This window comes from Aspergillus puulaauensis, chromosome 1 (assembly GCF_016861865.1).
Source record: "Aspergillus puulaauensis MK2 DNA, chromosome 1, nearly complete sequence".
In the NCBI taxonomy this organism is placed as follows: Eukaryota; Fungi; Ascomycota; class Eurotiomycetes; order Eurotiales; family Aspergillaceae; genus Aspergillus; species Aspergillus puulaauensis.
In genome coordinates, this window is record NC_054857.1 from 1552249 (window position 1) to 1575354 (window position 23106).

Here is a 23106-nt window from a genome sequence, read left to right on the forward strand (position 1 = left end):
CCATCGACTAGCAAACGGTATATAAACAATTTTATAAACCGAGGCGAAATCACAGTAATCCACTCCATTAAGTCTCATGCCTATTAACTCCCGGAGCCTAAAAATAAAAAAGGTCAAAGAATAAGGTAGTCGTCCTCACCACCAGCCCCATTAGCACCATCGCCAACAGTACCCCCACCAGAAGACGTGGCATTCCAGGTATACCAGAATTCATAGCTCATCATTGTATGGTCTGCATACATGAGCAGGAGCCTATACCGACGAGACGGGTTCCAGCCCCGCCAACTTTCCTCGGGTTGGTAGGCACGAGTTGCGCGTGCGTGGCACTCTGGAACGGTTAGATGGTTGGCCTGGGGGAGACGCGTCCGGTCATTGTCTTCCATCTTGCTCTGAGTGCCATCGTTGTTACTGTCAATATCTCCTGAGGTGCTGGTTGGTGTGGGCGAGGAAGTGTTATCCGTAGCGTCTTTATATTGGAATAGGAGGCTGCCGATATCGTTACCGCTACCATCGGATTCTGAGATCCGCGGGATATATGGGACATCGGCGGGGATTTCGAATCCCTGCATGGGGCTGACGCTCATGCCTAGGAGGCGGACGAGAGGGCGTTCGCCGTATTTCTCTTGGCTTTCGAAAGGGACGATCCAGTCTACTCGGAATGACCGGCCGGTGGCTCTGGACTCGGTGAGGGAAATGATGGCTGCGCGTCCCTTCTGGGAGGCGGCGACAACGATGCCATGTTCCGGGATGTATTTGATCATGTTGAAGCGGTCGAGCCCGCGGATTGAAATTATAGGATGGGTGAGGCGCTGAGAAAGTGGCCCGCCACAGAGAACGCTGGGTGCCATGGCGAAGGGATGGGGAATGAGATGAATGTCTGTATGGGAAAAGTGGAGGATAGGGAAGTTTGCGTTTGCCGGAGCTAGAGGTGGAAAGATGGATTAGCCTTTGGGTTTATATACCGGCCACGGCTGTCGGGCCAAGGAAAAGACGGCTAACATACGATCAAGGGCTTGGTACGCATCTTCTTCGGATCCGTCCTCGCTGCGGGAAGCATCGTCATCATCTGCATCTACCGTTTCTTGATTCTGAAGGTAGTCCATATCCTCATCCTCATCCGACTCCGAGTCATGAGCTAGATTCTCGCCAAGGAGCGCTTCAACTTCATGGACATCGCCACCTAATGCTTCAAGAAGCGCAAATTGAAGGAATTCGGGCGTAGTCAACGGCTCGTGGCCAGGAGCACGAAATTGGCCAGTAGAACCAAAGCCATTAGGGTCGACAAGAGCCTGCAGGAGCCCGTGATCACCTGGGGCCTGTTGGTTGTCTGCTGGATCTTGGTCTGTATCAGGAGTGCTATCCTCGTTCATGCTACCTGCAGAAAAGGAGCCATCTACAGCCTGCTGACTTAACTCATCTGCGGGTTCGCCAGAGCGATAATCTTTCGGAGATTGATCTTCCCGCATGTCATGCTTTTCTTGGATGTTACTGCTCCCAGAAACACGGCAATCTGCTCCAAAGAAATCGGGCAAGAGGGTTTCCTCAGGCTCGGTTTTAACAGCAGGCGGAAAATGGTTGTAGAGACGTGATGTATCTGGGAGTCTGTTGGTGAGACTCGTTAAATCAAGGATATTTCGTTCGTCCCTCAGACGCCGTTGTGGTTTACCACCACACGCCTCTTCCTCAGAATCCACTAGATGGAATGTGCGCGGGTCAAGGGCTATAACTGACCACCCGCGGTCATTGCTACGTTCGTCAGTATGGAGGATTGGACATAAATCATAGACCAAAACTCACCCCCAATGGTAGTCCATGGACGTACTCAGAGACGCCCTATTAAGTTGCATTCTGTTGAAGGGCCCAAGACTTTCCCAAATTTTCCAAATCACCACCCTATTCTCAATATCTGTGCTAACCATCCATACTCCATTAGGGTCGAAATCTGAATTGAGAAACCCGACAGCTGGTATATTAGTGAAATGGCCAGTGTACGTCAGTTTGATATTTCGAGTGCGATGCTTCTCTGGCATCAAACGTCGTATTTGGGTGAGCTGATCTTGGGTCCGGATATGTAGCCAGGTTTGACTATATTCAGTGAACTCATTGTCCTCTTCTAATTCATTAAATGAACCGTCTCCCTTGTCTGCTGTTGAATCAACAAGTGCAAAGGCAAAAACGGTCACAAGTCCCGTATTTGCGGATACCGCAATCAAGCGAGCGAACTTGTGGATGGCTAAGCCCCAGGCACTTTCGCCAACAAATTCGATGAAGAAAGGGTCCACTTCTGCTCCATTCGAAGGTTTGGTCTTCCCATCCTCTGTCGCTCTTTTCAAAGCTGAGAAGACAGCCTCAACACGGTAACCGCAAATGTTGCCTGAATCGGTGACTAATAACAAAACCTCCTCGCGGCCCAGATCGTCCACGAGGATACTGTTAATCTCATGGGGAGATGTTGGCTCAATATAACCTTCGGCATAAGGTTCTTTCATGACAGGCGTTATGATCATTTCAGGCTTAATGCCCAATCTCTGTGAGGCCCCGGAGGGCTCCCATACATAGATTTGGTTGCTGCATGCAACAAACAATAGATTGCGCCGCTGAGAGAGTGCGGTCTAATAAGTTTATTAGAATAATCAAACCAGTCAAGCGTTGAATGACTTTGTATTTACCAGGTTGCAGCGCCAGTGAGAGATCCGAGGAGGAGAGATATCTTCTGCTCTGTTGCCTCAATCAGTTTTAGTATTGGTCAAAGTTATAGCAGGAAACGTACAAAGGGTACTGTGTAAAATGTCAGCAAATTGGTGGGCACAATGTTATCTATAAGGGCCATAGTGGTTGCATACTCGTTCGTCTCCCTTTTCCACGTTCAGTGGTCTCAGCTGAAGGCCTTCTCTGTAGCGGTTCCTTTGGGCATTTGCTTCGCGGGCGCGGTTGTTGAACGCCATTCTCAACAACTACAGCCCTCCAGGCGGTAAAGTTGGCCACCAAAAATTAAGAATGTAACAGACTGTTGTAGAATTAGAAAGAGTTCATGGAGAGAACCGAGAAAAATGTGCAGGACAATAGTCGGAATGAGCTAGTATATGTATCAGATCCGGAACTGCGTCGCACGGACTGGGAAGACTGTCACTCTGTGATTCATCTGCGATGCGCATCTTTGGACTCCCCACATTAAAGGCAAAGGAAGACGGGTGGTGCCTTCAAGTACGTCTGAATATAGGGCTACGAGTGGTGGCATGAGGGGAACAGTGAAGTCATCCAAACATGAGATAATCAGAGCCTCAGGCACCAACGTGCACGTGACATATCCCGGTCTCCAAGCTGGAGCTCAGTCTCAAGTCGCAAGTTGCAAACGTCAACTTCGCTAGATAGTCACCAGATAGATACATTTACGGTCATAATGGATCTTGTCGCCGGTGTTCGCAAGGAAGGCAGCCGGTATGTGATATTTCTCATTCTACTGTACCGTCCGCAATTTATTGACTAACTGTTGGCTACAGCGGCGGCCACGGCGACTTCAAATGGTCTGACGTGAAAGACTCCTCGCACCGTGAAAACTACCTCGGTCATTCTCTTATGGCACCTGTTGGTCGATGGCAACAGGGTAAAGATTTACAATGGTATGCACGCGGGGAAGATGATGCCGAGGACGCAGCTATGAAAGAGCGCGAGGAACGGCAGCGCGTCAAAGCAGCGGAGGATGAGGCCATGGCGCGAGCATTGGGTCTTCCGCTGCCATCTCAGAACGCGAACCTGACGCCTTTGGGTGGTGATGAGAATCCACCTGCGGCAATTAACAGAGATTCAACGGAGGGGAAGACAAGAGGTATGGGATCGAGTCACCTGGTCAATATGCGATCGCTAACAGGGACTAGACCGGGACTCGAAAGATAACCGAAGGCGAAGGCGCGAACGCACACGGAGTCCTAGGAGGGATCGTGACGGGGAACGCAGCCACCACCGACGACATGATGAACGCGATCATCGAAGTCACCGCAGCCGTAGGCGTAGGTCGAGATCGAGGTCGGCCGATCGGGACAGGGAGCGCCATAAAAGGTCACACCCAAGATCGAGGAGTAGAGAAAGAAGCGACAGAGATAGGCACGCCAGACGCCGCGATGACCGACCGCGCAGACCCCGGGAAGAGGATTCCCACCACTCACGACATTAAATTTTGTTATAAAAGGCAGCCCATGGAGTCAGGCGTTACTTGGATTCCATATACTCGAAGACTTCAATAGTCTATATCTATGCTACATTTATAGCCGGGATTTTGTGTTTGCAACTTATAGCTCGTCGTGACCTGTTCTCTCGCTGGCGGGAACTTCAGGCATGGACATAATCTTGACCACCAAGCTGGTCCAGCCTGTGAAATGCTGCGTCCTCTGCCCTTTACCTGTTTCTGGGTTATACTGCTCCCAGGCAAATCCGGTTTCCTTCCACTCTCGGAATACATTGTCAACCAAGTTCTTTCGTAGTTTGGTATATGCTGCAGAGGCCCGGCTCTGCTGAGGGCCAGGTGCAAGTGCAATATCCTGTATCAGCACAGTTAGTCTCCCTCCAAATCATGAAAGCGACTCTCAAACTTACATAAAGGTTCTTGAGAACAAGGTAGTTAATGTTCATCCACACCGGGCTTCTCCAGTAGTTCTCGGCAGTGTTGTAGAATTCATCCTGCTTACTGAGACTCCGGATACCGTAGTCACTCCAAAGTTCCTCTGGGTCTTCAATCAAATCCATGACGGCCTTCAAGTGAGGGCTATCTGGGCCCACCATGCCTGTCAAGAATGGTGCGATCGAAACATAGCCCTTATGGCAGACGTGAACCGACTCTTCGTATTCATCGATGGTAGCATCACAGAAAGTCTGTGCATCTGCATCCCAGTGGAGATCATCAATGTTTCTTTCAATTGCAGTTTCGTAGGCCTTGAACTCCTCAGCATCCTCGCTCTCGCCAAGGGTATTGGCAATGCGGCGAAGCGCCCGGGTCATCATGCCCATCCAGCTAATGAGATCAACATGAAGTTCACCAGGGTGAGGCGGTTGGGCACGAGGGTAGTCATCAAATCCGGATGTCAAGATGTGCTGAACAGACCGTCCACGCCAGCGGTATGCCTCTTTGCTCGAAAATGCCTCACGGTCGTAAGACTTGATGTCACCACCTTGGGTGGACCTGTACCAGAAATAATGTTTCTTGAGCAATGGGTAAATGGATCGGATAAAACCTTCTCCCAACTCGGGTTTCGTTACGTAGACGGATTGCAGACTCTCGTTGTCTTCACGGTAAGTCTGAGCCGACTCTTCCTTAGCATCAAGTTTATCGATGAACGCTTCGAGGACCATGAACAGCGTCGGGGGGTTGGCGTAATGGGGATATTGGACTGTGAACTCAGGTGGAACCTTGCTACGAGCCTCACTACCCAGGATCTGTTCGCGGGCAATCCAGCCATCTTCATCCATCAAACTGAACCAACTTTTGACGATTTCGAGTCTGCCGAGAAGTTAGTCGAATGATTCACAAAGGAGACCATGTAGCGTAACGTAAGATAGGTGCTACTTACGCAAGATCTGGGTCCCAGTCCAAGACTGGTAAAAGGTGGAAACCCTCATCCCATAGGAAGCCACGAGGGAAAAATGGTCGGGATGGAACAGACGTAAAGAGATCCTTTGGCCCCTCAAGCACAGGCTGTGCTCGAGCTCTCGCTTCTTGTGTTTCCTCCCAGAAGCCTTCGTTTTCCTCATCATACTCGGGGGCGGCCGAGCGGTCAACGACATCGGTGCCATGGAAAAAGCCAATGCCACCAACGAGGTTTGAGAGCATGGACTTGGAGAATTCAATGTAGTCTGCTGTATTGAAAGGGGACTGGGGGGAGAGTATCCTCTTGAATCTCTCGGAAAAGGAAAGCGAAGCGCTCTTGATTTCACTAGTCAAGGTCTCAGCTACAGAAAGTTAGTTCGTCTGTACTCTTTATAATATCCCGATCGGTGACTCACAAGTCAGAGGCCCTGGCGAAGAGCCTGATGAGAAAAGAACATCAAACTGGCAATCGTAAGTTCGAGCTCACAGAGATAATTGTGCGAAATACCTCAAAGGCGCCACTGAAAATCTTTTGGACAAATTGCATATTGCCATCGCCCGGCGAGTTCTTGATGGTGAAAACTTGCGCAGGTGGTGGAGGACTCTCTGCACCATATTTCCCAACGGTCTCATCGACTGCCTGCTTCATTTGCGTGAAAAGAAGTGCTACATAAAATCAGTACCGAAGTCAATGATAAATGGAAGGTGGAGAAACCAACCCTTTGTCTGCCAGGTATGCTCAAGCGGTACTGTCGAACTCGATACCAGGGTACGATCCAACGGCCTATCCTCATATGAGGGATGAACATGTTCGGGATGTTCATTACTCTCAGGGCCTGTAGTTACATCTATCGAGAAATCTGCCAGCTCTGACGTGTACCCTTTCAGTTTGACGTCGCCCTCGAATCCCCTAGGGTCGTCGCTCTCCGTCGAGACATCCAAGCTGCCGAGTCCCTCCAATCCGGCGTAGAAGACGATCGTTGTTGGTTGGTTGGGCAGCGCATCCTCGCGAGGCACACCCTTCACTCGAGCAGCCCAGCTGCCTCCATGTTGTCCGCCAGGGACCTTCACGAAATCGATGGTCAAGTCGAGCGAGTTTCCGGCGTCGTGGATTGTTTCGCGGCCGCCTTTCCGAACATCGTACTCTTCCCAGCCGTATCCGGCCATTCCTTCATTTTGCTCGCAAGTATGTCTAAAGTCTTCAGATAATCAGATTATCAGTTCTGGGAGGCCAATTGAAGTTAATTGATGCTGACGGGGAGCATACTCTCTTGAGCGGTGGCGTAGTTGTCCACTTTTGCCCACATCAAGCCCGCAAAAACACTATTGGGGATCCGAGGACGAACCCCAAAATACAAGTTCGGTTTATAAGGGCCCCATAGAAGCGATTGATTGCTCGCTTTGGCAGCCTCAGTGCCTAATGTTGACACATCGTCAGTAGCTTGGCTGGCGAGCACGGCGACCGCACAGAACAGCGGTGTCGAGAGGAGGGAAGTAATTGAGATATGCATTATTATGCAGACATTAAGAGAAACCCAAAACCCTCATATGTTGAGGAAGCAGCTTGTGAGTGCCGAATGGATGAACAGCTCTAGCTCTCGTTCGGAGGTTGTTGCGGAGTACGTTCGTATCTGGCATCAGGGAGCGCTCAATCAACGCTCGGCTCGGCACTTGGCCCAAGCTCCCTTAAGGTACGAAGTAGGTACTACAGTAACCTTTTGCCATTCACTTAATTAACTTTCGATAGCACTTTATTTTATGAACATTCTATAGAATACCTGCTATATATATAACAGGAACTTTCTGGGGTCTAAAGAGCCGATGTTGGCACTTTTGGCGCGGCCATCAAACACGAACTCACTGATCACCTTCCCCGTGCCAGGCGCATTTTGGATGCCCCAGCAAGTGTGACCAGCAGCAAGATAGAGCCCCTTTGTCCCAGCATGGCCGACAAGTGGGCCACCACGGATGGCACTTACGTTTGGCAAGTAACAAGCCTGGCGTGCTGTAACTTTGCCATCACGGAGCGCATCCGAAACGGCTGCAACCTGGTTGATAATATCCTCACATCGCTTTGGATCTACTTCAACGTCGGCAGTCGTACTCGGGAGTGGGACTACTTGATCCCCTTCGCCGCAGGCGTATACAGTATCGTCAGGGCGAGCATAGATCTCTGGCGATGCCACGGTTGGCCGCGACGGGTTGGAAGGATCGAAATTAGCGGGAATTTCGATATTGGTAAATAGTGTATGTGCACTAGTGGGCCTTGTTGGTCGTATCACAACACTATGTGCGCGCATCGCCGAAATCGGGGCTTCAGGTACGATGGAGCTTGTCCATGGGCCTGCGGCCACAACAACATCGGTAGCGGGGATCGTTTGCGACTGACCCGCCTCCTTGTCTGTATAAGTAACAGATTTTACCGCATCACCGCTGTATCCAATGTCGGAAACGGACCCTAAAATAACTTTGGCACCTTTCTCCTCTGCAAGTTTGGCAATCGACGTTGTGAAAAGGTAAGGGTGGACCTGCGCAGTTTCGCCGGGGTCGCTCATGTTTTCGTAACCTCTAACCAGCTCTGGCTCAATCCAATCCAGTTCCTGTGGTGCTTTGGAGGGTTTCAGCTTTCCCATAGCGGCGGCGCTGCGTTTCTTAAGCGATACGGAGCTATCATTATGCTCATCTTTTTTCTCGTTGAGTGGACGGCCCCGTGCGATTAGTTGACCGCAACCCACTTCTCTATAGCCCCATCTATCTTTTCCACCGTGTTCCTTAGCCAGTTCCGCGTGGAGCTTGTAGCTTAGTGGTACAATATTGCTGGGATATGCCCATAGTGCTAGGAGACCACCCGCTTTCCCTGACGCTCCGCCTGCAATATCCGATGCTTCGATGAGAGTCACAGAGTGTCGGGATGGGTCGAAAGAAGGGTGTCGTGTTAGATAATATGCAGAGCAGCATCCAATGATGCCGCCACCTGAGGAATGCTTGTTAGTACGACTACCATCGACTATGCGGGGTAGAGCAGGTAACATGAGGGGCTAAGTTCATACCTACAATGACAATGTCACGACGGTCGGTTGGTGCAGACATATTTCCGTACTGTGCTATACGTGAGCTAACAACACGAAGGGAGGCCACAATGATGAAAGGTTGAAAAGTTAAGGTTTGATTGTAGATGGCGGAAACGGGCCCAAATACGTCATTCGAGTCATGTGCGTCCTCTCCAATCGCAAATCATCTCCGAAGAGAAGTCGGCGCACTGTAGAGCTCAAAAACAACCAATATTTGAAGATAAAGAAGAAAAATTGTGGCTAGAAGTTAATGATTTAATTGACACAGAGGTATTCGAGGCCTTGGAGAGATAAGTAGTACACGAATGGGAAGCATCGGCAAAAAAATAAAAAATAAAATAAAAAAGATTAAGAAGAAACCCTAACACCGATAAATGCATGTAATATCGCGTCAATATCGAAACAGATAGCTCCGGTAAATGAAAGCCCCATGGAACATAATGGGGAGGCAATAGTAAACAGTACAATTAGGGATTGTCGCTTTTCACCGGGAGGGACTCAGAGGTCTGTTAAATCCTCCTTGGCGGTTCATGTACTGTCGGTATTCTGTCTTCTTCTCCTTGCGCACGCCGTAGGCGTTGTTTCCAGGCACCTTTGTGTTCTTGGTGCTTCTGAATTTGGAGAATCCCATGCTTCGTCGGATGAGCTCTTCGATGTCATCCTCCCCATCGTCCAAATCCATATTCACATCTTCCATTCCCCGGTCTGTTCGATGTTTGGCACCGGATGTGCCATTCGCTCGATCGCGGTCGTCCCTTCGATCATTTCTTCGATCTGCTCGTGGGCCCCGGGCAGGTGGCGTCCTGTCCCTAGTGCCGTTTCGAATAGGTGACCGAGAACGGTCGCGGTATCTGCCGCCCTTTGGAGGATAGCCTTTCCAGCAGTTAAAACCATAGTTTTCTGGAATAAACACTCTTGAGTACGCACCTCGTCTGTCCGTGTACCGGTCACGGCTAGCACTTCTATCACGAATCCGTGATTCCCGCCCGTCGCTGGCTCTATCTCTTCGGTCACGGTCGCGGTCGCGGCGATCCCAAGACCTGCTTCTCTCTCTTCGTTTGTTGTCCTGTCTATCTCTGGATCGGGAACGGTATCTCTTGTCTTCACGGGGCCCACCGCGTCGCCCGTCATCAGATGGGGCGTCGCGTCGAGAATTCCTATCAAGGTCTGAGTCCACCCCAGGGGAGCGCGCCCCCCGATCTTCCATATCCCACATTGCTGAGCTATCGATGCGGCGAGCACGTTTCGTCGGTGGCTCTGCCATTATGGGGTACTGGAAATTTGGGGGTGACAGATTTGGTGTCGGAGAATTTCGTCCGCGAGGCGGAGTTGGCGATATTGGCTTTGCAATTCCGCTGGTTAATTGAGCCGAGGTGTATTGTAAGCCTCAAATGCGGCACCGAGTCAATGAAAGGACAGCGCTAGTAATGATTGTGGTTGTTGCTCAGTGTTCGGGGAAGATTGAAGCTTCGTGCAAGATATTACGGTGGGCGGTTTGGGCCAATCGTGCCACTTCTTTCTCCCTCGCGGGCCCGCGGCAGGGCCCACGGCCCAATCTGTCCCTTCATTCATGCCTTGTGCTCTTTGCTCCCCGGATACTCTATCATACATCCTATATTAGTACTCATCTTCATCTTTTCAACCATAATTATGCAAAGCATGATCCAATTTCCTCACGATATTTATAATGCCTGCTTTTCCTTTGGCTCGGGATTTTGTTCATCATGAAATCGATGCGCAAAACCAACTAACAGATGGTTCTTGCACCGGGTGTCGAACAAAGAAACGTGCGCCCACTGGTCACGAGGCCGGTATACATAAAGAATCACCATACTAGGCACTCCAGAATATGACCACGGACCTTCGATTAGTTAACTAGTTACAGACATAAAACGCACTATTCCCCCAGTTCTCTTTTTATCCTGCGTAACTTCTTCCTACTCTGCTAGGTTTCCATAATATCAATTATCAACATGAGTCCCCCACTTGACCATAGTGAGGCCAGTGCCTCCGAATCTAGTGGCTTCAGTGACAGCATCACACTTTATCTTCGCCGATTCATTCCTTATCTACCCTTTCAGGGTTATACGTTCCATGATCTACTCAGCGCACTGCAAAAGATAGAATTCGCCCACGAACACGGCACTAGCTGCACGTTAGATGCTAATGAAACTCATGCCGTGGAAGATTGCATCCTTTTAGTACGACCGGACTTGTATCCTGAGCCTTAACTGCGCGGAAGGCCCCAGAGCAGTGAACGAAAGAGGGGAGACTCGCACGTAAAGGGAAAGGGGGCTACTATTTCTTGACGCTGGACATTCTATTATGAGAAATCTACTAGATTTGGCACAACACTTTTGGATACCATAGCCACTCAGAAGATATGGAAACTTGTTGTTTTCTTGCATGTACAGAGACAATGGGATACCCTAGGCGTCCATCTACATTACCTCTTTCAGTTGTCGGCAACATCCCAATATAAAATCAAACCTTGCAGGCCGCTCTAAAAAGTAGCAGGTGGCGCGGGAACACAATCCGGCCTGCTGTTGTTACGCCATATATCCAAGCTCGAATACATGCGCCTCTTTGTACGCTACAGCGGCTTCTAATAGGGTCAGACTGCATTTTGTGGCCGATTATTCAGATGCAGCTAGATTCCTATAAGCCTGTGGTGTTAGTTTTGGTTCCCCTATCCCTAGGCTTAACGCAACAAATACAAGTCGGTTGTAAATCAAATGGTCTTCACATATACGCATTGGATAGTAGTTCAGGTTGCAACTGTGCTATTTATTCAATACTTTTAATGAGTACCTGGTTTTTTTGTTCCTCCATAAATTTCTCTAACCTCATCTTATCTTACTGGGCGGAAGGTTCATTGTTTGATGGCGATCAGACTGGCCAAACACATGATGTGATGGATGATCATCTATAGATAAATATCTAATGGGTCTATAGATATTTCTTACAGCACCCGACCCTTCTAAAATCCTGTTAGTGTCTGGGTTCAAGGTACGTTATACGTATTATCGAGCTGCCCTGCGTAAGTCCCAGACTCCCAATGTAGGAAGGCGCAGACGGCCCGTACCGCTGAGCCTCCGCCTAGTCCACAAACGGTAAGGATCACAATTGGGAAATCTTTTGTGCTGAAGAACCCCTCATGCCGACGTCAATGAGAACCCCGCAATCATCCTTGAGAGTTGATAAGGCCTTTCACCCTGAAGGATATTTTTCCTGCTGCCATTAAAATGGCCCCCTCCAATCTATCTCATCGTCAGACTCATAATTTGCTTTTGATTTCAAAACTGTTAAGTCTGAGAGATACCGCGTCACCACTCACACTCTTACTGGATTCACTGGAGCAACCAGCCACACCCTTGACCAAAGAATATATCCGGCGCGCGCGAGTAAGAGACCCTTATGCTACCATAAAGTGGCACTTTATATACATGTGAGAGAAGACTCCGCTAACCCAGCGCAGCTCTCGAAAGTCCATGTCACTCTCATTGCCTTTGAAACCTTGAAACCGTTCGATGGCGTTGATGCATTCGTATCCGCTCGACGAAAAACACCGACAGAGATTATCAGGGAAGTCAGTGCTGCATATAAACCAGATTCATCCAATACCCCCAATCGCAGTATGCATCCCTCATCTGTCATTTATTCCGAGCCTTCGGTGCTGATTGACATTTAGGGAGATTGATTCTCATCGATTCCATCAATCCGCTACTCCACTCAACAAGGCTAGACAGGTCATTCCACCTATCGACATTCCTGAGTTCATTCATAGTCCCCGCCGGACCTTCAGCGTCCAAGCCTGATACGTCCCTCGTCGTTACATTCCATCAAGATGTTCCCGGTCGCCAAAACCAATCACCTTACACGCCGCCTCCCTTGTCCATATTGACTTACCTTGCGACGACCGTCATAAAACTTCATTCCTTTTCGCATATCCTCGCTCAAAAAGCGGCCCGCGACCGCAGTTTAGTACCGCCGGTGTTCGGACTCGAAGAAGAACAAGATGGAGTCTTGCTCGGAAGACTAGATAAGCCGACCGGAAAGGATACCGCCGAGGGAGTTGTTCTGGAAATGGAGTACCGGCGTAAGAGTGGGCGTGGAGTCCTGGAGTGGTACTTGTTGCCTCCTGCGTCAAGGTATCCGTCTTCCCAAGTTAAAGAGATTGTGACGTTGCTTGATGACCATCCGTTGTATCGTCCGCCTGAGGATATTAATGCTGGAGAAGGGGAGGAGGAGCCTGAGTCTACGTTCGAGTTACGACTTACGGAGAGACAGCGGAGAGAGCGGGAGGGTGTTGTGTTGCCTTATTTTGATGCGCAGCAGGGTAATGGTCCTGGTGAAGGTGGACGCATCCTGTATGATATGGGCGAGGAAGATGACTTCGACGAAGAAGAGGATGAGATCTGATCTAGGCTATCTGTTGACACGCCATCTCGCGGACACCAATGCAAGGATACTCCAGTATGACAGATGCCACTACAATCACTCGGGATGTTGGCCTCTTCCATCTTGATCAAAGGTCTAATCCCACCAATCCTCATACTCAATATATTCCAATCTCGAAGGTACTGGTGGAGTCCTGCAACCACCGAATACATTATCTATGCATACAAATTACAAACGGATAGTTATGTGACATGACTGGCTTGTGAGATGACTAGAAGAAGCGCCACCAAATAAGGAAAATGAATATGAGACCAACACCTGCGAATGGACCGTACTGCGGCGAGTCAGAGTAGCATTTTTGATACAGGGCATGGCAAACTCACCTGTTTTACCAGCAGCTCCCAGTTGATACGCACTGCCGCCTTCCTATACTTTTTGCTATCTTCCCGCAGGCGGCCTGATAATTCACCCATACGCTCCAAACTATCACCTCGGTATAGCAAATCCTCGATATTCTTCGTCATGACTTTGGTCACATCTCGAAGCTCGTCGTTTAACCGGTCGAGGTTGGCCGAGGCGCGGCTATCCTGGTACACCTTCTTGCTGCGCTGGATGAACGTATCGAACTCGACAAATGCATATGGTCGTAGGCTCGGGGACTTGTATTGTGAAGCGGGGTAGGTATTCGTAAATTCGGTTGCGATATCAGAGAGATAAGTGAAGGCAAGTTTGCGGGGGTATGAGCGATCACATATGCAAAGGAAACAGACGTCATCTTGGATCAGATAACTATTTCGTGCATGAGTTTGCTTTTCTTATTTATCTGAAAACAGAGTAGACATACTGTAGATTATATTGGCCTGATTCAATGCTCGCCTGGGGGGCCGAATTGGGACTCATTCGTCGGAAGATCATCTTAGCTTGCGATTTGATTTCAGAAAGCTCCGTTTCAGCCTATTAATCGAGCGCATTAGTTGTGCGTGTGAGAAACACAATGGATAGGCACCTGACTTACCTGCTCATCGTCCACTGACGCTGCCAGCATCAGGCCTGCTTTACATTAGCACATCTCTACTTCCAATAACACCACATCCTCCACGGTTGCGCCTTACCGTCAAGCCTGGCAATCTGAGTTGATTTGACCATCCTGCCTATATCGCTCCGTGACTATCCGTTTTCTTGTTCTCGAGTAACGAAGCTGTTGGTCCTTTGATGCCACTGGTGATCTGCTGCTTTGTTGTCCTCATCTACCTGTGTTGGCTGCGGAACAATGGCCCGCGGACGTAAGGCGGTCGAGAGCGGCAGTATGAGGAAACAGCCATCCAGGTCAGTCCATTATCTACACTTCCCCTACTTCTTGGCCATCTCGGCTTGGCAGTTTACTGGCTATCGTTACTTTCTCTTTAACTGTTGTTGACAAATATGTTTCAGGTCTTGCCGCCAGTCCACCTCCGCTGATACAGCTACACTGAGTAATGTAGCCAAGGCGAGCCCTCCAATGGACTCGACGAACCCCAAGCCGAAGCGCACTCCGCGGAGGGCTGCAAAGGATCGATTTGAAGAGGAGAAGTTGATGACTAGTGACAAATCTCAACTCATTGATATAGATCTTGTGGTGAGCTGCAATTCTGCTGTGCGCCGGAACGACTCAATAATGCAACGCTAATGCCTGTTATTTAACAATATATAGAAATTGCTCGCGCTTCCTGAAGCTTGGAACTGTCTCGAAGAAGATGAGAAGAAAGAAATTTTGAATCTACTTCCTAGTGACACGCATCCCAATCCAAACCCCCCACCAGATGACCCCAACGCAAAGATCTCCCCTCTACCAAATGACTTTTTGCGCTACTCGAATAATTGGCGGGATGGCATCCGTCACTTTCAGTTAGACCTTCAAAGTGGACGCTATGATCCTCAATGGGCCCGCGAGGCTGAACAGGCTGTCCGGGATCGGGCTGCGGGCAAATTCGACAAATTCAAAGAACAAGAGTTTGAGGAGTTTTGGGGCCAAAAGCAGAAAATGGATAAATATATAGCTGCTGGGGAGAGCTCCCGGGTCAAACTAGGTACGCTCATTGAGCAAGGAGTTGTTCGAAAGGGTGACATTTGGAAGTGGTCACGGAACTTCGGCCGCCGCCCAAAGGTTCTAGTTGAGAAGGAAGCCAAGGTAAGGTCAGTCATATACTATTTGAGGCCATAACATCTAATGCTATTTTCTTAGATTATTGACATCAATGGCGCCCAATTGACGTTCATTGTTCCTGCGGGCCAGCGTGTATTTCTAAAAACCGCGGCAGCTTCAACTGCACATGAGCCGGTGACGGGAGAAAAACCAGAAACCGACCCATCAACCCCGGTGTTGTCATCATTCGATGGTGCTGCCACAATAGACACAGGGGCTGGTCCCTCTAGGAAGCGCAGTGCTGAGGTCGAAGCCGAGGTCACCACCACAAAACGACCGCGGGGGCGCCCGCGGAAACAGGAGACTCCTACTGTCGAACCGAAAGCTTGTAACATTTCGGTGGAAATTACTAATACTGTCCCCAAACCCGAAGTCACCTCGCGCGTGTCTGATGCAAACCACAACCTCGAATCGTCGGCAGAAGTTCAGAATAGTGAGCCTCAATCTGTTCAACAAGCGCTGGAGGACATAAAACCTGTGGATGTGGAACCGCCACAATCTGCATCTGAATCAAGCGGAGGAAAGCCTGTGGACGTGGAACCCTCACAGTCCAACTCCGAATCGAATGGGGAATCCGACGAGGTAGTCATTCCCAATGTACAAGGCCCTGGTGCCCTTACGCATAAAATACTAGAAATTGACGGTCGTATTACGAATGCCACCAATGGGAATGCGTGGAAAGAACTCCGCTGTTACAGAGACAACCAAGACATGGGCACGTTGTGGGAAGTCAGGCAGGCTTGGTTTGCGAAAAAGAAGTAGCCTGTCTTTCCTGTGAAGAGGCAATATTGTTCCATTTTCTTTTTCAAACGACAATGATAGCAACACTTGATACCCTTCTAGCTAGAGGTGTAACTCGATTTCCGTACGGGACGGGTCTTTTACTACCTTCATGATAGCTAGAACCATGAAACATGCATACTCAAAATCTTTTATTATTAAGTCAATTGGTTGATCTTCCAATTACACTCCAAGGTGTTGTATTAGGTTCCAGATATGAAAAATATCAGAACGTATCATTAGATTGCCCGAACACCATGTTATCCTCCCTAGCTGCGCGACTTTGCTCAGAATCAGCCGCATAGTCGACCGCAAAGCTACTTTGGATGAAATCCTCCAGTTCCTCACTGACGGTCTTCAACTTCTCTTTAACACTTGCAACGCCCTCTTGGCCAACAATATGTCGCGACGGAGGATTTTCATGTCCCCCAATCGCAATAATGGCGTAAACCGTTTCGGAAACTAATACTTCCATGTGCGCGGAGCTGAGTGGGGGATATGTAGATGTTAGATCGGGGCCTGAGAAAGGGCCCTCTTCGATGGAGCTGGTCTGTTCCGGATTCTGTGAGCCGTTGGTGTCCTGTGTATTTGGTAAACGGGGGACGAGCCGGTTGAGTATTCCCCGGAATAGTGGCGCAGGGTTTATTCCAGGCGAGTAGGCGGGGACGATGGGGGGTACGGTGGTGACTAGGTTCGTGAGAATAGGGATTTCGATACTGCATTGCAAGATTGTGAGTTTGACGTTGTATGGAGCGATTTCGTACGCGAGGCTCTGGGGAAAGAATTGTGGGTTAGTAAAGGTAAGAAAATAAAAAGATCTGACTATGGTGCGTACATCGCAGAATCCCTCGAGGGCCCAGCCTGCAGCGCAGTACATCCCAAGGCCGGGGGTGCCAATATGAGCGGCTGTTTATGGTTAGAATGTTCATTTTGATCATATAGATCCGAGTTGACGTGTTCTTACTGATTCCAGAGACGATCATGACATGGCCCGACTTCTGCCGTCTCATGTGAAGCAGTGATGCCTTAATGATATTGAGTGGACCGAAATAATTGATCTCGAATTGGTCGCGGACGAGGTTTAAGGTCTGTTGGGAGGCCGCAAGCTCCTCAACGGTTCCAACGAGCGCTGAAAAGGGATCAGGAACTGCTTAATGGAGAGAATCAGGGCTTCCGACAAGGAATACATACCTTGACTGGTGCAACAGAGCAGAATGTCCATCCTCCCGAATGTCGCAACTGCTTCGGCAACGACTGCTTGACACTCTCCAACTATCCTGCGCAGCAAGTATCAGCCCAGTTCACTCCGAAGGCTATAATCGCCATGTAGTATTCCAAGCGCACCTTATATCCAACTGGACAGCCTTGAAACGGTCTGGCCATCCCTCATCGCGGTGTGCTTCAACTTCGGCCAGGAAGGCCTCAAACATATCCCGGCGGCATTCATCGCGATCGAGATTTGAGTATGATAGGCCGACAAGAGCGCAGTCCCCATGCGCAAGGATCTGGCGCGCAACCGAAATCCCAACGGGCGAGTCCCCCGCGGTGATCACCCATACTCGGGACTCATTATGGGGAGGGAATTGCGGGCGGGAGTAATCGGGGGAGGGGTTGTTCTCTGTCATGGGGTCGAGGTGACATTCAAGAGGCCAGTATGTCCATCGCGCAAGGGGACACACTTAATATAGCGAGTAGCGACAGCTCTATTGTCTGCAAAGAGTGAAGAAGGAGCTCAAATGCGGATGTGGGGTTGGGCCAAACTGCCGGGCTTCTGGACCGCCGCTCGCCGGGGCTAGTCAAGGCGAGTCCGAGTCCGCCATCTATTATCGCGCAATCCGTGGCCTTTTCTTTCTTTTCTTCTTTTTTCCGTTACCCCCGCCATCTTCCAAGAATCAGGTTCACAATGCCTGAACAGCGGGAACAGAGGAATGAGGGAGAGTCAGGTGTACGTATGACCCTGTTTACCGACCGGGTTCTATCATTCTAACGTTCATCTAGTCCCTCATCAGATCTCTCATCCAGGGCGCCACTATCTTCTTTGTCACCCAGTTCTTCATCGGCCAATTCTTCGGAAACAAGCAGACTACTGGTTCTGGTGGAAAGCCAGGCGCTGAAACTACCTTTGGAGATCGCGCTGCTCCTGGGGAGATCGAGAGTTACAGCTCCGTTCCGGACACGATTTCCCCTATCTGGCCTACGGACAGCGCGCTGGATATCAGCATCTACGTTTCTCCGTCTATCCTCGTACCTTCGTTCAAAACTCTGCCACCGAGCTCGCTCGTATTGGAACAGAAGAAATTTGGTCTTGGAAATTACAGCGATGTTAGAGAAGTAGAGGCTACCGTTCAGGTGCCAAAGGAGGTCCAGAACAACGGAACTCTTTGGGCGCACTTCCTTGTGGGATTGAGTGGACATCAGTTGGATCCTACCGCTAAAGACTACAGCTCGGATACGGCCGTCCACTTCTTCCGCCCTCTCAACCAATATCTCCCCAAGAAGAAGGCTAAGAAGCTCAAGAATCTCCTCGCGAGCGCCGACGAGAATGAGGAGGAGGAAGACGATGGAACCCCCGACGTTTCGATTGCATCGTTCTACCACTCGAACTTTACATTATCCGTTATCCCTGATTCTTCCAACATGAAGTACCGCCAGATCCATCCTGCTATTCGTCGTCAGACCCAACTGGAGACGACCGGTGCGAGAGATGCTTCCGGTCAAAACGGCTGGTACTACCCGATAGTTTTCCTGAATACGTTTTGGCAGTTGAGGAGCCACATGATGGAGCTCAACTCGACGGTTGAGACGGTACCCATTCGATTCACGCTCAATAACCTTCAGAACTGGAAGTTTGCAATGCTGGCGAGTCTCGATGACAACGCGAAGCAGACAGCCCGACAAGCCGCCTTTGGAGGCTCTACCCCTGGTGGTGGTGATGGTAGCGAGTTTGAGATGATCAAAGAAGTGCTCCTCGATACCAACATCTGGTTGCTGGGTACTACCGGTGTGGTTACTATCCTACACATGGTTTTCGAAACTCTCGCATTCAAGAATGACATAGTAAGCCCCCACATATTCCTCTGTGAACAATGCTTTTTCTTCGGTGGCTAACTATTTTTAAAGTCTCACTGGCGTAAGAAGAAAGATAATGTTGGAACTTCTGTTCGAACTATCTTGGCCAACGTGTTCATGCAAGCAGTCATTTTCCTCTACCTCATGGACAACAGCGAGAACACTTCTTGGATGATTCTCGCCAGCCAAGGCTTTGGGATTCTCTTGGAAGCCTGGAAGGTCACTAAAACCGTCAATGTTCGCTTGCGACCGCCTCCAGCCAGGTCCTTCTTCTCATTCCTGCCCTATGTGATTGTGTTTGAAGACAAGCACAAGCTCACAGAAACAGAGAAGAAAACCCAGGAGTATGATGAGATTGCATTCCGCTATCTCTACATCATTGGCGTGCCTCTTCTTGGAGCGTACGCCGTATACAGCCTGATGTATAACACCCACAAGTCATGGTACTCGTACATCATCGAAACTCTTGTCGGCAGTGTTTATGCCTATGGATTCCTGATGATGGTTCCTAGCCTATACATCAACTACAGACTCAAGGTTCGTACCGCTCTACAATTTAGCTGGAAAATATTAACAGAGTTACTCTAGTCCGTCGCGCATATGCCTGGAAAGGCTATGACTTATAAGTTCCTCAACACTTTTATCGATGATCTCTTTGCATTCACCGTTAAGATGCCATGGCTCCACAGACTTGCGACCTTGAGAGACGACGTGATTTTCTTCATCTGGCTCTACCAGGGCTACAAGTACAGAGTTGACTACACTCGTGTCAACGAGTTCGGGCAGGGAGGTGAGAGTGACGATGAAGAGGAAGAATCGAAGCCTGAAGAGGCCGAGAAAGTCGACGAGGGAAAGAAAGAAGCTTCCCAGGCATCTGGAAAGCAAACTTCCAAGGCATCTGCCCGCCGGAGAAAGTGATGGTCCCCACCTAATTGGACCATCGACCTATACTTCTCTATTCTGAGTTCCTGTCCTAGCAAAATCACTGTTTATGGCTTTGGTTTCTATATTACAGACATATCAGATAGTCCTACTTACTAGTATGTTTTGGCCATCCATATCGAACGCAATACATACAGTACAATCAATAGGAAAACGCAAATCTAGTTAACGGGCGGTCGAGACTATAATATCGTATAATTCTTATTATTCATATAATAAATTGCACTTCTGTTACCTAAACCTCCTAGATTCATTTTCATCATTGATGCTCAACCGGAACTTCCATTGTACATAGTGGCCGCCAAATTTGGTTAAGACCGAGATTTCGGTACCCGTACCTGTAGGTAGTTCCCCAAATAATCGATCAAGGAACGAGAGAACAACGATCAACACTAACAAACCACGCGACAATACCAGCCACGTAGGTGTCTATCAGTAAATTAACAATGATGTTTAATTTAAACTGACAAATATTTTAGCTGACATCGTGTTCAGGCACATTCTGCTGCGCACTGTGTGCGGATTTGAGGATAACGCGACACATTCCTCACCCGCGCTGTATAGGCTGTGTTTGGAAGCAGCTTGGATGTATACAGGAGCGCCACCAAAGACAGGAACATTTTTATTGGTGTCGAACTAAGTTTATCTAACTTGACTATTCCCGATAATGTCGTCCGACGTGGAAAGAGGTATGTTCCCGCTTGTGCTTAAGACGAGTAGCTATGCTAATGTCGCCTAGACGAAGTCAGACCGACCAATTTGTTGGATGCAATTGAGCATCTAGAAACAGGTACGTTTGAGCCAACACCTTATGGCAAGATTTTATATCTAAAGCTACATTGTAGTCGCTCCTGTGCCGCCACGGCAGCGTTATACAGACGCCGGGCAGCTAGGGAAGCAGATAGCGGAATTCGCGTATGAGAGCGGAATTCCTCAAGCTGCTCTTGAGCGTCTGTTGAAGATACTCACGCGGAGTAATCACCTTGACCAGGGAACAATTACCACATTGATAAAAAATCTATATCCGTCCGAGCGGATAGCATCCAAGTTGGTCACGCAGGTCGTGTGCTGTCTTGGTCCGACGAAGAATAAGCCAAGTCCAGCGACACAGGCTCTGTTGCTACGATGGTTAATTCTTGTCTATGATTTCATTGATGATCGATCTCATCTGTCGAAACTCTACGCGGTACTCTTTAACCACCTTGACATGATCAGCTTGCGCAAGCCCCTGTGTCACATCCTCTCTTTTATTACTAGGAGAAAACACGTCAAGCCTTTCAGAATACAAATGCTCATGGAGTTGGTTGCCACTTCTGGTGGTGATGACAAAGAGCTTGTCTCACTTTTGCGCGTCTTCAAGAACTATTACCCCCATGTTATTGTGGGGGACCCTGGCAGGAAAGGCTTGTTCTTCAAGCATCCAGATCCTGAATGGACAAGCCACGTACGGCAAGTTCAGGAATCGAACCTGGAGCGGACTCAAGGGAACGTGTCTACCAGTTTTCAGGTGGTACACCGCGGACTTGTCAAGAGAAGCAAGGTGGAGACTATTGTTCCTGATGTGCAGACTTCTCGAGTCGCGCATAACCGGACTTCGTTAGAGGAGCTAAGAAACGTTGACCACTTTATCGAAAGACTCGACAAGATTGAGCTCCCTAACCAGATCATCTCCACCATTGCAGATGGCTTGGCGCAAAAGTATCTCTTCTTGGTTCATCCTGACGTTGCAGATGACCGTCTAAACGATTGGCTGCAAGCTTTTTTGAGTGATCATCTAGAGTATGCTCAAGACTTCGATGACGAAGATGTGGAAGCGCTAGGCTATGTGTTGACTCTAGCCGTCAATTATGCACGATACACGAAGGTAGGAATGCCCATGTAAAACTATTCGACGGCAGAGCTGATAGCATCTAGATGATCCCCGACGCTTTCGTTTCCTTTGTGAAGTCATATATTCCATTCTGGAATGGCCTTGACAACAGACAGCCGATTTTTGAGCTTCTTGAGTACCTTCCTGTTGAGAACTACGACGCCTTGCGAAATGACATCTTTGCTCCCTTAGAGGCCGCCATTCTCGAAGACACCGCCTCATCTAAAGCGATTCTACTTGATCTTTACTCGGCTCTGGTCCGTCAATGGGGTGTCAAAGTGAGGACAAAACCGTTTAGCATGGAAAGGTCGGAACCTCTAAGTCGTCTAATCTCGCATGCTGAGCTCCTGGCGGCGTCCATCTTGGAAAGCCCACCAGAGCAACCTTCAACCGCTGAGAACTACAAACCGAGTACGCTATCTGTTCTAGAGTTTTACTTCACATTAGCCGACCTATTTGCATATGCCCACTCGAATGGGAGAATCCGAATCACGGTCCCTCTTGCTCCAACGATCTACAGCCTCGTCTTCACGCCCGTGAGCTCCGTCATCTCAAATATGAACTCTGTGCTTTCTGGTTACAAGGCAGCTTTCGAAGAGTCCATGAACTCAGAAACCCTGCAGGCCCAAACCTCGGGTGACCCGCTCTATCCACAACAGCTCGTAGGCCAGTTCAATGGGTACATAATGGACATCTGCAATCTGGTATGGCGAAACCGAGCTCTCAACTCAGAGGATCCAAATGCAGTCGGCTGCCTGATACCCCCAGCAACAATAACCGCCATTACACAGTACATCCGCGAAATTAATGAGAAATCTCGAAGAAAGAACCGCGAAACTGCCTTCTCTTATACGACGGCATCGGCATTTTCCTTGAGCCACCATGCTGCCCTGAGTAATCTTTCTGCGGCTTGCTTTGCTGATCTTGAGAGAGAGAATGATATTGGGGAGGATAAACCGAAGTTGCGTAAGCCTGTGACGCAAAAAGCTTTGAGTGCTCTGGAGAAAGAAGGTGGGTTTCACACGACTTGGCAGGATTATAGGGTGCGGATGCTTGACTGGATGGATGCTACAGGGGGTAACGGGATTGCGAATTTGATGCGCACGACGATGAAAGCGCTTCGAAAGGAGTAGGTAACTATATAAGCTATTATTTGAACGGCAATCTGTTACAACGTATTTTGGAATATTCATACAGTCACTCTATTCTACAA

At 49.1% G+C, this 23106-nt stretch overlaps 11 protein-coding genes across 11 annotated transcripts; 5 read left to right on the forward strand and 6 right to left on the reverse strand.

Moving 5' to 3' along the window:
- Positions 1-113: 113 nt before the first annotated feature.
- APUU_10666A (uncharacterized protein) lies at positions 114-2945 on the reverse strand (the record flags this gene model as incomplete). Its single annotated transcript, XM_041703329.1, has 6 exons — positions 114-922; positions 1004-1746; positions 1798-2612; positions 2670-2718; positions 2771-2778; positions 2844-2945. 6 exons carry the CDS (start codon positions 2943-2945, stop codon positions 114-116), a joined length of 2526 nt encoding a protein of 841 aa, XP_041550032.1.
- Positions 2946-3400: 455 nt separating this feature from the next.
- Positions 3401-4171, forward strand: APUU_10667S (MMtag domain-containing protein; the record flags this gene model as incomplete). Its single annotated transcript, XM_041703340.1, has 3 exons — positions 3401-3438; positions 3501-3826; positions 3876-4171. The coding sequence occupies 3 exons, from the start codon at positions 3401-3403 to the stop codon at positions 4169-4171; spliced, it is 660 nt and encodes a 219-aa protein (XP_041550033.1).
- Positions 4172-4286: 115 nt separating this feature from the next.
- On the reverse strand, positions 4287-7089 carry cwh41 (mannosyl-oligosaccharide glucosidase; the record flags this gene model as incomplete). Its single annotated transcript, XM_041703351.1, has 7 exons — positions 4287-4535; positions 4591-5491; positions 5562-5940; positions 5995-6040; positions 6087-6244; positions 6298-6777; positions 6846-7089. The coding sequence occupies 7 exons, from the start codon at positions 7087-7089 to the stop codon at positions 4287-4289; spliced, it is 2457 nt and encodes an 818-aa protein (XP_041550034.1).
- A 270-nt stretch (positions 7090-7359) lies between these two features.
- On the reverse strand, positions 7360-8668 carry APUU_10669A (NAD(P)/FAD-dependent oxidoreductase; the record flags this gene model as incomplete). Its single annotated transcript, XM_041703362.1, has 2 exons — positions 7360-8552; positions 8629-8668. The coding sequence occupies 2 exons, from the start codon at positions 8666-8668 to the stop codon at positions 7360-7362; spliced, it is 1233 nt and encodes a 410-aa protein (XP_041550035.1).
- Positions 8669-9133: 465 nt separating this feature from the next.
- Positions 9134-9913, reverse strand: APUU_10670A (uncharacterized protein; the record flags this gene model as incomplete). The annotated part of the gene is made up of 2 exons (XM_041703374.1): positions 9134-9522; positions 9577-9913. The coding sequence occupies 2 exons, from the start codon at positions 9911-9913 to the stop codon at positions 9134-9136; spliced, it is 726 nt and encodes a 241-aa protein (XP_041550036.1).
- A 1981-nt stretch (positions 9914-11894) lies between these two features.
- Positions 11895-13071, forward strand: APUU_10671S (Elongator subunit IKI1; the record flags this gene model as incomplete). Its single annotated transcript, XM_041703385.1, has 3 exons — positions 11895-12053; positions 12128-12284; positions 12341-13071. 3 exons carry the CDS (start codon positions 11895-11897, stop codon positions 13069-13071), a joined length of 1047 nt encoding a protein of 348 aa, XP_041550037.1.
- Positions 13072-13321: 250 nt separating this feature from the next.
- Positions 13322-14196, reverse strand: SEC22 (SNAP receptor SEC22; the record flags this gene model as incomplete). Its single annotated transcript, XM_041703396.1, has 5 exons — positions 13322-13384; positions 13434-13839; positions 13895-14004; positions 14066-14100; positions 14163-14196. The coding sequence occupies 5 exons, from the start codon at positions 14194-14196 to the stop codon at positions 13322-13324; spliced, it is 648 nt and encodes a 215-aa protein (XP_041550038.1).
- A 352-nt stretch (positions 14197-14548) lies between these two features.
- APUU_10673S (uncharacterized protein) lies at positions 14549-15994 on the forward strand (the record flags this gene model as incomplete). Its single annotated transcript, XM_041703407.1, has 3 exons — positions 14549-14665; positions 14741-15217; positions 15272-15994. 3 exons carry the CDS (start codon positions 14549-14551, stop codon positions 15992-15994), a joined length of 1317 nt encoding a protein of 438 aa, XP_041550039.1.
- Positions 15995-16238: 244 nt separating this feature from the next.
- Positions 16239-17637, reverse strand: APUU_10674A (short chain dehydrogenase/reductase family protein; the record flags this gene model as incomplete). Its single annotated transcript, XM_041703418.1, has 5 exons — positions 16239-16784; positions 16848-16918; positions 16977-17141; positions 17204-17289; positions 17357-17637. 5 exons carry the CDS (start codon positions 17635-17637, stop codon positions 16239-16241), a joined length of 1149 nt encoding a protein of 382 aa, XP_041550040.1.
- Positions 17638-17915: 278 nt separating this feature from the next.
- Positions 17916-19999, forward strand: APUU_10675S (CLPTM1 family protein; the record flags this gene model as incomplete). Its single annotated transcript, XM_041703429.1, has 4 exons — positions 17916-17957; positions 18011-19069; positions 19133-19618; positions 19670-19999. 4 exons carry the CDS (start codon positions 17916-17918, stop codon positions 19997-19999), a joined length of 1917 nt encoding a protein of 638 aa, XP_041550041.1.
- A 691-nt stretch (positions 20000-20690) lies between these two features.
- Positions 20691-23026, forward strand: APUU_10676S (Mis6 domain protein; the record flags this gene model as incomplete). Its single annotated transcript, XM_041703440.1, has 4 exons — positions 20691-20712; positions 20763-20813; positions 20869-21887; positions 21938-23026. The coding sequence occupies 4 exons, from the start codon at positions 20691-20693 to the stop codon at positions 23024-23026; spliced, it is 2181 nt and encodes a 726-aa protein (XP_041550042.1).
- Positions 23027-23106: the final 80 nt, after the last annotated feature.